The 12731-nt window shown below is 46.4% G+C and overlaps 1 protein-coding gene across 1 annotated transcript; it reads left to right on the top strand.

Moving 5' to 3' along the window:
* The first annotated feature begins 5126 nt into the window (after positions 1–5126).
* Positions 5127–11547, top strand: LOC143783334 (uncharacterized). The gene is made up of 3 exons (XM_077271736.1): positions 5127–5417; positions 7049–7280; positions 11061–11547. Exons 1-3 carry the CDS (start codon positions 5127–5129, stop codon positions 11312–11314), a joined length of 777 nt encoding a protein of 258 aa, XP_077127851.1. The 3' UTR covers positions 11315–11547.
* Positions 11548–12731: the final 1184 nt, after the last annotated feature.

Below are 12731 nucleotides of genomic sequence, written 5' to 3'. Positions count from 1 at the left end.
TATTTTGGTCCACAGAGTCATGTGAGGTCTTGTTTTTTGCAGGACGAGTTGACGTTTTTATTGGTACCATTTTCAGGCACGTGACTTTTTTTATCGCTTTTTATTCCGATTTTTGGGAGGATGAATGAACAAAAACCAGTAATTCATGAATTTATTTTAAAGGGGGCGTTTATACCGTTCTGCGTGTGGTAAAATGGATAAAGCAGTTTTATTCTTCGGGTCAGTACGATTACAGCGATTCCTCAGTTATATAATTTTTTTATGTTTTGGCACTTTTATACGATAAAAACTATTTTATATAAAAAATAATTATTTTTGCATCCCCATTATTCTGAGAGCTATAACTTTTTTATTTTTTCGCTGATGATGCTGTATGGCGGCTCGTTTTTTGCGGGACAAGATGACATTTTCAGCGGTACCATGGTTATTTATATCCATCTTTTTGATCGCGTGTTATTCCACTTTTTGTTTAGCGGTATGATGATAAAGCGTTGTTTTTTTCCCTTGTTTTTTTTTTTAATGGTGTTCACTAAAGTGGTTAACTAGTGGGACAGTTTTATAGGGCAGGTCGTTACGGGCGCAGCGATACTAAATATGTGTACTTTTATTGTTTAGATTTTTTTCATTCAAATATTTATTTATTGATAGATCCAAAGGCAGAGGGGCTGTCAGCCCTTGTGCCGGCTCCGGAATGCTGCGATTGTGTTTGATCGCAGCAATTCAGGGGTTAAAGTGCTGGGATGGTCTGTGACCGCTCCTGGCACTTAGTGCCGGGTGTCAGCTGTGAGAATCAGCTGACACTTGTCTGCAATCAGCCGCACACCTCACGTGTGAGCGGCCGATCGCTATGACGTACTATCCTGTCCATGGTCAGACGGGCCCAGGGCACATGGACGGGATAGTACGTCAGATGTCAGAAAGGGGTTAATTCATGTTGAGTAAAGCGTTCTGGCTGCTCGGCTGCTCCATCAGGTACATACTCATCTTGACTTGAGGGCTCCATGTCCTCACCAGTAGCCTCAGCTCCATAGTCTTCATATTCTACTCCATTTTCATCCAATCCAGAGAACGGTGGTACAGGAACTGGCAAGGTACCATCTTGTGGAACTGGCCTAATCGCAGATTCAAGTTCAGGGTAATTAATCTTATGTTTGTTCTTTGTAGAAAAGCCCTTCAGTTTGACAAAACAAAAGTAGCCGTCATCACTATGATTTTTGGGTTCTCTCCAAATCCTGGGAACAACAAATGGCATAGCCACTTTCCTCATACTCAACCAGTCACGAAGACCATCTGAACAACTTGAGCATCTCACCTGAGGGGCCCAGCTTTTGTCTTGATCACCAAGTGGACACTTAAAGTACATCTGGTCCATCTTTTTAATATCATGAGTGATTGAACATACTTGGCCTTTTGGTGTAAAAGAACCACACACACAGCAGAATCTGTTCGGAGGACTGATGCATTTTTCTCCTTTAAATCAGATCAAACAGTAGAATAAGTTCAGTTCAATGGTGGCGACAAACTAAAAACAAAATTTGATGAGCCGACCGACTATCTGTCTATATAATTGTCTAAGGGGCACTTCCTTCTTTCTGTCTGTTTGTCTGTATGTCGCGGATATCCCGCATCGCTGATTGGTCGCGGCCAGCCGCGACCAATCAGCAACAGGCTTAGTCCGGCTGCGAATTAGCCCCTCCCTACTCTCCTCCAGTCTGTGCCCCCCTCCATACTCCCCTCCAGTCAGCGCCAGTGTGTCGCCCCATCTCGGACCAACTTTTTACTATTGATGCTGCCTATGCAGCATCAATAGTAAAAAGATATAATGTTAAAAATAATTTAAAAAAATAAAAAATTATGCTATTTTCACCTTCCGCCATCCACCGATGCGCGCGATGCTGCCACCAGCTTCCGTTCCCATGTCATGTCGGACGCTGTTCAGACCAGGTCGTCCGACAGACAGCGGTAATTCCGCTTTTGTCCACTATGCGCTCATTGGCGTCGGCTAGATTTTATCTAGCTGGTCCGGGGTTAATTTACCTGGTGATCGGATTGGAAGCTGGGCCATGCCCACTGCCTTTAAATAGTTCTCCTGAACATTGTGCGTCGCCAATTATAGCTTCTGTCTTGTGCATTGTTATCTCGGTCTGGAGTGGTGAACTAGTAGTTGGAGTATCGTTGCTGGTGGAGTATTTCCCTTTGTCTTATTTACTCCTTCCTATATTTGTATTTATTTTGCCCTGCGCATTTATAGTGTATTCCTGAGTGACTGCGGCGTGGTGTATATTTTCCTTTATCCTTGTCTGTGCTAACTGTGGGTATTGGTGTATTATCTTTTCACTGGGTGGTGGGCGGTGGTTTCAGCCTAGGGTTGAAACAGGAGACAGGGCGAGGGTCGAGGCCTAGACATGCACACCATCAGTGTAAACTCTAGGTAGAGGGTCAGTCAGGATTTCCCTAGTCTGAGGGAAATTGCAGGGGCCCGGGTTATTAGCTCTTGCCCATCTAGTCTTCCCGTGACATCCCAGTGATGCATTGCGAAACTACCCAGATGACTTAGCAGTCTCGTGAGACCGCTAAATCATCTGTGTAATTTTGCAATTTATCACTGGGAACGGAAGCTGGCGGCAGCATCGCGCGCATCGGGACAGCTTCGGTGGACGCCGGAGGGTGAGTATATAACTATTTTTTATTTTAATTTTTTTTTTAACAGGGATATGGTGGCCACACTGCTATACAGTATACAATGTGGGCTATGTTATATACTGCGTCGGCTGTGTTGTATACTGCGTGGGCTGTGTTATATACTGCGTGGCCTGTGTTATATACCACGTTGGATGTGTTATATACTGCGTGGCCTGTGTTATATACTACATGGGCTGTGCTATATACTACGTGGGCTGTGTTATATACTACGTGGCTGTGTTATATACTACCTGGCTGCTATATACTACGTGGGCAGTGTTATATACTGCGTGGGCTGTGTTATATATTACGTGGCCTGTGTTATATGCTGCGTGGGCTGTGCTATATATTACGTGGGCTGTTATATACTACGTGACTGCTATATACTACGTGGCTGTGCCATATACTACGTGGCTGTCTGTGTTATGTGGCTGTGCTATATACTATGTGGCTGCTATATAATATGTGACTGCTATATACAATGTGGCTGCTATATACTAGGTGGCTGTGCTATATACTACGTGGCTGGCTGTGTTATATACTACGTGGCTGTGCCATATACTACGTGGCTGTCTGTGTTATGTGGCTGTGCTATATACTATGTGGCTGCTATATAATATGTGACTGCTATATACAATGTGGCTGCTATATACTAGGTGGCTGTGCTATATACTACGTGGCTGGCTGTGTTATATACTACGTGGCTGTGTTATATACTACGTGGCTGTGCTATATACTATGTGGCTGTGCTAAGCGCGACGTACATACATACATATATATTCTAGAATACCCGATGCATTAGAATCGGGCCACCATCTAGTATGTAGATATTTCCCCAGAGATGACAGAGGCAGCTTGTATTTAGAACAGATTTTATTGGAGGTAATCTGGTAGATAACTATATACAGTTATGAGGTAAACGGGTCAGCCTAGTCCGTACAGATGGACATTTGCACACAGGCAGTTTCTCAGTGTGATATTGGCTGCTTTCACGTATTCTCTCTGTGGAGACCCTCACTCAGTTACACCTCAGTGGCTGAGCGGTTTTCTTCCCTCTGAGGCAACTTGTCCTCCCAGAAATTCAGTGAAAATCCTCTTACAATGGCGGCTGTCCGCTACCTTCCCTTCTATCTCCCTGTGGCAGGGCTCAAATCCCTATAGAGGCCTGTCTCCTGTCAGTCTCACATACCAGTCCTTTTCTCACTGACTTGAATCTTACCGCCTCATAACAGTTAGCTCCTCCCCATAACATGTGACTTTCCCAGAAGCAGTCATTGGTTGGCTGCACTGTCAATACTCCTACACAGAAAACTCATTAAAACCTTTACTGATGTTTTCCGTGTAAGAAAATTCACAATTAAGTAAGACAAGCAAAGAAATGGGAATAACATAGGAAAAACCACATACACTGAAAATGCAGAAATAATGTAATAACAAAAATACTTCTATTAGAAACTTTATGTGATAGAGCAAAACTAAGCATATTTTTGGAATCCGCACATTAAGCTCCATAAAACAGACATATTACCTTTGCTGATGACTTTTTTATGTTGACCAGTGTTATTTTAAAACTATAAATCTGAAGTTTGTGAGGTGCATTAGTATTCAGCCCCCTGTAGTCAGACTAATCTGAGTTATACCAGTTGTCATGTTGTATATAATGATTGTAGGGTAGTGAGATTACAACATCAATCTGACAACGCACAGAACAATTCACAGACTAATCAGATACACTGATCCGAGCAGCCAAATATCTCCCAAACCTAAACATCAATCCAGCTCCAGCCCTGTGTACACAGATATTATATGAGGAAATCTCACATTACATCACCCAGAATGCGGAGGAGGAGCACAGCGCACAATCACAAGATAATCCGCAAAAAGCAAATATGGAATATTTGTACAACTATCATATAATGTCAGTAATACGTGAGGTCGGGTCAGGTCGTCCTGCAGAACAGTCACCATGTAGCATTGTCTTATTAAAGACAATGCTAATTCAGCCTTACGGTATAAGGTCGGCACCCTCGAACTGTGGAGCGGGAATGACAGAGAGGCAATTAGCAGATCCGAGTGAGCGATCAACATTTTGGAGCAGCAGATTCGGTTTTACAGAGTAACACTATATTACTGCAGAGCTGATTGTGCAGACAGCACTTTGGCACAGCAGAGCTGAGTGTGCTGCCGAGACTGTGGAGTAGCCCAGGCAAATGTCAGACTGGCACCTTAATACAGACTGTATAACATCGGAGTGTCTGCACATTGTATCAGCAGGTTACTACCTGAATACTCACGTGTCATACAGCTGCCAGTACAGGCCAAGGAGCATGACACTAGCATGTGCTGATAGATCCCAGAGAGACGGACGCCAGGGAAGAGAGATGGACGCCGAGGAAGAGAGACGGACGCCGGGGAAGAGAGATAGACGCCGGGAAGAGAGACGGATGCCGAGGAAGAGATACAGACGCTGGGGAAGAGAGATGGATGCTGAGGAAGAGAGACAGATGCCAAGGAAGAGAGACAGACGCCGGGGAAGAGAGAAGGATGCCGGGGAAGAGAGATGGATGCTGAGGAAGAGAGACAGATGCCAAGGAAGAGAGACAGACGCCGGGGAAGAGAGAAGGATGCCGGGGAAGAGAGATGGATGCCGGGGAAGAGTGACGGATGCCGAGGAAGAGAGACGGATGCGGGGGAAGACAGATGGATGCCGGGGAAGAGAGACGGACACCGGGGAAGTGAGACGGATGCCGGGGAAGAGAGACAGATGCCGGGGAAGAGAGATGGATGCTGGGGAAGAGTGACGCATGCCGGGGAAGAGAGACGGATGCCAGGGAAGAGAGATGGATGCTGGGGAAGAGAGACGGATGCCGGGGATGAGAGACGGACGCCGGGGAAGAGAGGCGGATGCCGGCGAAGAGAGACAGACGCCGGGGAAGAGAGATGGACACCGAGGAAGAGAGGACACAGGGGAAGAGAGATGGACCCCGGGGAAGAGAGATGGATGGCCTGGAGCAGGTGCCAAGATAGCTGAGTAACCCATATGTAAAAGCATACTCACCTACTGTATTCTCACCCATCCCTTGTAGATTGTGAGCCTTCGCGGGCAGGGTCCTCACTCCTCCTGTACCAGTTATGACTTGTATTGTTTAAGATTATTGTACTTGTGTTTATTATGTATACCCCTCCTCACATGTAAAGCGCCATGGAATAAATGGCGCTATAACAATAAATAATAATAATAATAATAATACTTACAGAATCCCCTTAACAGTAGTGGGCATCACATTTAAATAGGCGCTAATCACTGTACTATATAGAAATATTTCTGCCAGTTCTTCTGATCTCATAACTGTGACCTTTACTGCCAGGCATGGCGAATATTCAATGTGGCGGCTCCTGTGCACTATCTGTACCTGGTGTGGCGGCTCCTGTCCACTGTGTGGTGGTATCTGTACCTCGTGTGGCGGTTCCTGTGCACTGTGTTGCGATATCTGTACCTCATGTGGTGGCTCCTGTGCACAATGGGCGATATCTGTACTTCATGTTGCGGCTTCTGCCCTGTGTGTGGTGGCTCCTGTGCACTGTGTGGCAGTATCTGTACCTCGTGTGGCGGCTCCTGTGCACTATGTGGCGGTATCTGTACCTTGTGTGGTGGCTCCTGTGCAGTGTGTGGCAGTATCTGTACCTCGTGTGGCGGTTCCTGTGCACTATGTGGCAGTATCTGTACCTTGTGTGGCGGCTCCTGTGCACTGTGTGGCAGTATCTGTACCTCGTGTGGCGGCTCCTGTGCACTATGTGGTGGTATCTGTACCTTGTGTGGTGGCTCCTGTGCAGTGTGTGGCGGTATCTGTACCTCGTATGGTGGCTCCTGTGCACTGTATGGCGGTATCTGTACCTCGTATGGTGGCTCCTGTGCACTGTGTGGCAGTATCTGTACCTCTTGTGGCAGCTCCTGTGCACTGTGTGGTGGTATCTGTACCTCATGTGGCGGCTCCTGTGCACTGTGTGGCGGTATCTGTACCTCTTGTGGCAGCTCCTGTGCACTGTGTGGTGGTATCTGTACCTCATGTGGCAGCTTCTGTGCACTGTGTGGCGGTATCTGTACCTCATGTGGTGCCTCCTGTGCAGTGTGTGGCGGTATCTGTACCTCATGTGGTGGCTCCTGTGCAGTGTGTGGCGGTATCTGTACCTTGTGTGGTGCCTCCTGTGCGGCGGTACCTGTACCTCGTGTGGTGGCTCCTGTGCAGTGTGTGGCGGTATCTGTACCTCATGTGGTGGCTCCTGTGCAGTGTGTGGCGGTATCTGTACCTTGTGTGGTGCCTCCTGTGCGGCGGTACCTGTACCTCGTGTGGTGGCTCCTGTGCAGTGTGTGGCGGTATCTGTACCTCATGTGGCGGCTCCTGTGCAAAATGTTGCACTTTCTGTACTTCGCTACCATCTTTGTCTTACACATGTCCGACCTTCTCGTTTCTCTTCAGCTCAGTGTCTTCAGTGTTATTTTTGCTATGAGGCCACTGAAGTCCAGAACTGCAACCAAGTAAAGGATTGTTCGGAGGATGACAGAGGCTGCAAGACGGTCACCATGAGCCCGGACACCGGTGAGTGGGGAATCCACAGTGCAATCTAGAAATAAACTAAGGGTACCGTCACACAGTGCCATTTACATCGCTACGACGGCACGATTCGTGACGTCGTAGCATGGTATGATTATCGCTCCAGCGTCGTAGACTGCGGTCACACGTTGCAATCACGGCGCTGGAGCGATGCCGAAGTCCCCGGGTAACCAGGGTAAACATCGGGTTACTAAGCGCAGGGCCGCGCTTAGTAACCCGATGTTTACCCTGGTTACCAGCGTAAACGTAAAAAAAACCAAACAGTACATACTCACATTCCGGTGTCTGTCCCCCGGCGTTCTGCTTCTCTCCACTGTGTAAGCACCATAGCCGGAAAGCAGAGCGGTGACGTCAGACGTCACCGCTGTGATCGCTTTCCGGCTGGCCGGCGCTCACAGTGCAGAGAAGCTGAGACGCCGGAGGACAGACACCGGAATGTGAGTATGTACTGTTTGTTTTTTTTACGTTTACGCTGGTAACCAGGGTAAACATCGGGTTACTAAGCGCGGCCCTGCGCTTAGTTACCCGATGTTTACCCTGGTTACAAGCGAACACATCGCTGGATCGGTGTCACACACAATGATCCAGCGATGTCAGCGGGTGATCAAGCGACGAAAGAAAGTTCCAAACGATCTGCTACGACGTACGATTCTCAGCAGGATCCCTGATCGCTGCTGCGTGTCAGACACTGCGAGATCGTAAGTATATCGCTGGAACGTCACGGATCGTGCCGTAGTAGCGATGAAAATTGCACTGTGACAGTACCTTTACTCTGCACAGAGTCTTCCTCCTGTGTGGACACTGTGTGCAGTCTTTTCATTCTGTGCGGACACTTCGTGCAGTCACTGTATGCAGTTTCTTCCTCCTGTGTTGTTGCAGTGAATGATCACTCCTTTATCTCTCCATCCTTTACGGTCATTTTGTGTGGTCACTGCATGATGTGTCTTCCTCTTGTGTGGTCCCTGCATGCAATCTCTTCCTCCTGTGTACAGTCTCTTACCCCTTTGTGCCATCTGTTGTTCCTGTATGAGCACTGTCTGCAGTCTTTTCTTTCTGTGCAGACACTGTGTGCAATCTCTTTCTACTGTGTGGACACTGTGTGCGTTCTTTTACTCCTGTGCGGACACTGTGCGCAGTCTTTTCCTCCTGTGCGGACGCTGTGCGCAATCTCTTCCTCCTGTGTTCACACTGTGTGCAGGCTCTTCCTCCTGTGCAATTGTGGTGCCCCAGGGTCCTGGTCGTCAAAGTGACATTGCTTTCCTCACGGGGAGAGCGATGAAGGATATCTCTTTATCAGGTAATCACACAACATGTTCACACTCCAGTCCACAAGGGGGAGCTTTTGATTCTATTCCTAGGTGACTCCCCTATATATATTGTGGTTTGGAGGGAAAGTCAGTCAGTTCCTGTCAGAGAGACACAGAGGAGAGTGCAAACTGGGGACATACTTCACCTGTGGGAAGTTATACCATCTAGCTGCCATAACATCACCCCAGAGGGCCCCTTAAAGCAGCGTCGGTCCCTACTGACTGAATACCACAGGTGGCATCACGAACATAAACTTTATTCAATTTCCCTTTTACATCGGTGCCCAAGGCCACAGACCGGGTTGCCACCATGACATCCCCCTGTGAACACCGGTCCCGGTACAGGGACACTGTGTGCAGTCTCTTCCTCATGTGCAGACACTGTGTGCAGTCTCTTCCTCCTGTGTGGACACTGCGTGCAGTCTTTTCCTTCTGTGAGGACACTATGTGCAGTCCCTTCCTCCTGTGTGTAGTCTCTTCTTACTGTGCGGACATTGTGTGCAGTCTTCTTTTCTTGTGCAGACACTGTGTTCAGTTTCTTCCTCCTGTACGGTCACTGTGTGCAGTCTCTTCCTTCTGTGCAGACACGGAGTGCATTCTCTTCTTCCTGTGCAGACACTGTGTGCAGTCTCTTCCTCTTGTGTGGTCTCTTTCTCCTGTGCAGCCTCTGCCCTGTGTTTTTCTTGTAATCTCACTTAGTTTTGCACTTGGCAGTTTTTGCTGATATCTGCCATCTTCGACCATAGTTGCTTTCATGGTGCTCATACCCATTTGCGAGAAAAACGGACAAATGCAATCCGATAAAATATCAGATTGCACTCTGACCAATGTTATTCTCTGGGTGACATCTCATCTGCAATTTTTTTCTCAGCAGAATTCAGACTGAGAAAGAAATTGCAGCATGCAGCGATTTACTGAGTATCTTAATATATAGTATGTTAATTCATATGCTGCATACAGTAGAATCACACTGACAGATTAGAATAGAAAGGATAGAGTAGAGATATACACATAGAATAGGTGTATATATATATACATATATACATATCAGTGACACACACACATATATATCTTTATATTGCATATAGATAGAAGATTAGCCGTTAATTCAATTGTCGGCTTCTGTAAAAATCAATGCAGGAGCCGACAGGATAGAAGTCATACAGTAAACCATTGCAGAATAGTTAGATATAAAGATGTGTGTGACCAATACAGTTTGTACAGTGTGTGTGCAAATTAGAGGACATGCATGTATTTAATAAATTATTCTTTTCAGGGGAAAAAATGGCATGGGCTCCCACGCAATTTTCCAAGCCAGAGAGGGCAAGACAGTGACTGGGGGCAGATATTAATAGCCTAGGAAGGGACCATGGATATTGGCCCTCCTGGCTAAAAACATCTGCCCTCAGCCACCCCAGAAAAGGCACATCTGTAAGATGTGCCAATTCCGGCACTTAGCCTCTGTCTTCCCACTCACGTGTAGCAGAGGCATATGGGGTAATAGTTGGGTGGTTGATGTCACCTTTGTATTGTAAGGTGACATCAAGCCCGGCTTAGTAATGGAGAGGTGTCAATAAGACAAATATCCATTACTAATTCTATAGTTGGTAAAGGGTTAAATAAAGACACACCCATGCAGAATAAAGTCTTTTAATTAAATAAAACACTGAACACAGTTTGCCGTCTTTATTGTTCTTCTAATCCATGCGATGCCCTCATTCTCCTGTAATAAAGAAAAAAATAATAAACCAACAATATACCCATATCCGTCCGGCATTCTGTCCCATGCCGTAATCCATATCTGGGGATATACAGTTTACAACTGGGAGCGGCAATACAAAGGTGACATATCTGTATAAATCTGTATGTAGTGAGCTCCCCCTAGAGGAGGCTGTATAAATCTGTATGTAGTGAGCTCCCCCTAGAGGAGGCTGTATAAATCTGTAGTGAGCTCCCCCTAGTGGAGGCTGTATAAATCTGTATGTAGTGAGCTCCCCCTAGTGGTGGCTGTATAAATCTGTATGTATTGAGCTCTCCCTAGTGGTAGCCTTATAAATCTGTATGCAATGAGTTCCCTGTAGTGGTGACTGTATAAATCTGTATGTAGTGAGCTCTCCCTAGTGGAGGCTGTATAAATCTGTAGTGAGCTCTCCCTAGTGGTGGCTGTATAAATCTGTAGTGAGCTCTCCCTAGTGGTAGCCTTATAAATCTGCATGCAATGAGCTCCCTCCAGTGGTGACTGTATAAATCTGTATGCATAAGTGCCTCTTAAAGGTGAATTTATGAATCTGTACTCTATGAGCTCTGCAAAAATGTCCCTCTCTCCTAGCCCTATTCCTTCTATTCTTTGCAGGTAGGGACCCTCTTCACGCGCAGTCAATTATTTCTTTATTTCTTTGCATCTTCCCATTAGATGATATCTGAATATGATATTTTATAAAAATGTCCAATTTTCCAGGATATCCTTTTGTGTCGGGAGAAGAGATGGTGACCAGAGACTGCGCTGAATCCTGCTTCCAAAGTGACCCCAACTTCCTGGGACAAGAGAGCTCGGTGTACTGCTGCAGAGGAAATCTGTGCAACCACCTCTACGAAATGTACACAAACCATACCGGTCACCTCCCTAATAATTCACCCAGAATCATGGCGGGAGGCATCTACATAGGACTGGTGGCTGCCCTGGCGTTGACCAGTCTTGGACTCTTCATTTAGCCATCACCTCGAGCTTTCGCACTGGAGCAATGTTTTTGGTGAACTCGTGTTATATCTTGAGACTAGAAGCCAGAGCTGAGAAAGTATGATACTTGTTACAGAGACCCTGGAGGTCGGGTGCTGGGTGGCCGAGGGGGCACTACCCAGCTTCTACACTGGGCCTGTATTTCAGTACAACGCTAGGGCTGGAACCTGAACCTTCGTCCTGGGTGAAGGCAATGAAGCCTGGCTATGACCTCCTGTCCTTTCTCTGAAGACTGTCTCATCGCCCTCGGCACAGCAAACTTTCTCATGTATTTACCTACTGTTACATATAATGATCCTTCACCAATAAATTGAAGTAGAAAATCAAGTTCATCTTCAGTTTTAATGAATGCCTAGAAAACCCTTCTCAAAATCCACTTGCATTCACTGCCCGGAGCCCGTATGGGGCAAAACCGGACCTTGTTTATGGTGAAAGTTAAACAGTGATCTCTGAAGGTGTCCAAACATGATCATTTGACTAACGGCTATTTCTGATGGTGCCCTCATGGGGTAAAGGAGATTTGCCAGACTCCTCTGTCCTCTCCACACTGTTATGGTTTCACTAGATGGTGGCCCGATTCTAACGCATCGGGTATTCTAGAATATGTATGTATGTATGTATATAGCAGCCACATAGAATATAGCACAGGCCACGTAGTATATAGGAGCCATGTAGTATATAGCAGACAAATACTACGTGGCCTGTGCTATATACTATGTGGCTGGTACATACATACATACATACATACATATTGTAGAATACCCGATGCGTTAATACAGGCCATGCAGTATATAACAGTGGCCACGCAGTATATAACACAGCCCACGTACTATATAACACAGCTCACGCAGTATATAACACAGCCCACGTACTATATAACACAGCCCACGTACTATATAACACAGCTCACGCAGTATATAACACAGGCGACGTAGTATATAACACAGCCCACGCAGTATATAACACAGCCCATGTAGTATATAGCAGCCACGCGGTATATAACACAGCCCATGTAGTATATAGCAGCCATGCAGTATATAACACAGCCCACGTAGTATTTAGCAGTGTGGGCACCATATCCCTGTTAAAAAATAATTAAAATAAAAAATAGTTATATACTCACCCGCTGGGATCCAGCGAAGCTCTGGCGATGCGCGCGCGGCTGCCGCCATCTTCCGTTCCCAGGATGCATTGCAAAATTACCCAGAAGACTTAGCGGTCTCGCGAGACCGCTAAGTCTTCTGGGTAATTTCACAATTCATCCCTGGGAACGGAAGATGGCGGCAGGCGCGAGCGCATCGTCGGACGACAGAAAGTGAGAATAGCAGGTTTTTTGTTTTTTTATTATTTTTAACATTACATCTTTTTACTATTGATGCTGCATAGGCAGCA

This window comes from Ranitomeya variabilis, chromosome 6, assembly GCF_051348905.1.
Source record: "Ranitomeya variabilis isolate aRanVar5 chromosome 6, aRanVar5.hap1, whole genome shotgun sequence".
Lineage (NCBI taxonomy): Eukaryota > Metazoa > Chordata > Amphibia > Anura > Dendrobatidae > Ranitomeya > Ranitomeya variabilis.
This window is presented reverse-complemented; position numbering and strand designations above follow the sequence as displayed.

Excerpts from the sequence above, each read along its gene's own strand:
- LOC143783334 (XM_077271736.1), top strand. The coding sequence starts at position 5,127 with ATGCCGAGGAAGAGATACAGACGCTGGGGAAGAGAGATGGATGCTGAG. Across the intron at positions 5,418-7,048 it reads GAGAGACGGACACCGGGGAA|TGTGTGGCGGTATCTGTACC; the intron begins GTGAGACGGATG and ends GCTCCTGTGCAG. Across the intron at positions 7,281-11,060 it reads CACCATGAGCCCGGACACCG|GATATCCTTTTGTGTCGGGA; the intron begins GTGAGTGGGGAA and ends CCAATTTTCCAG.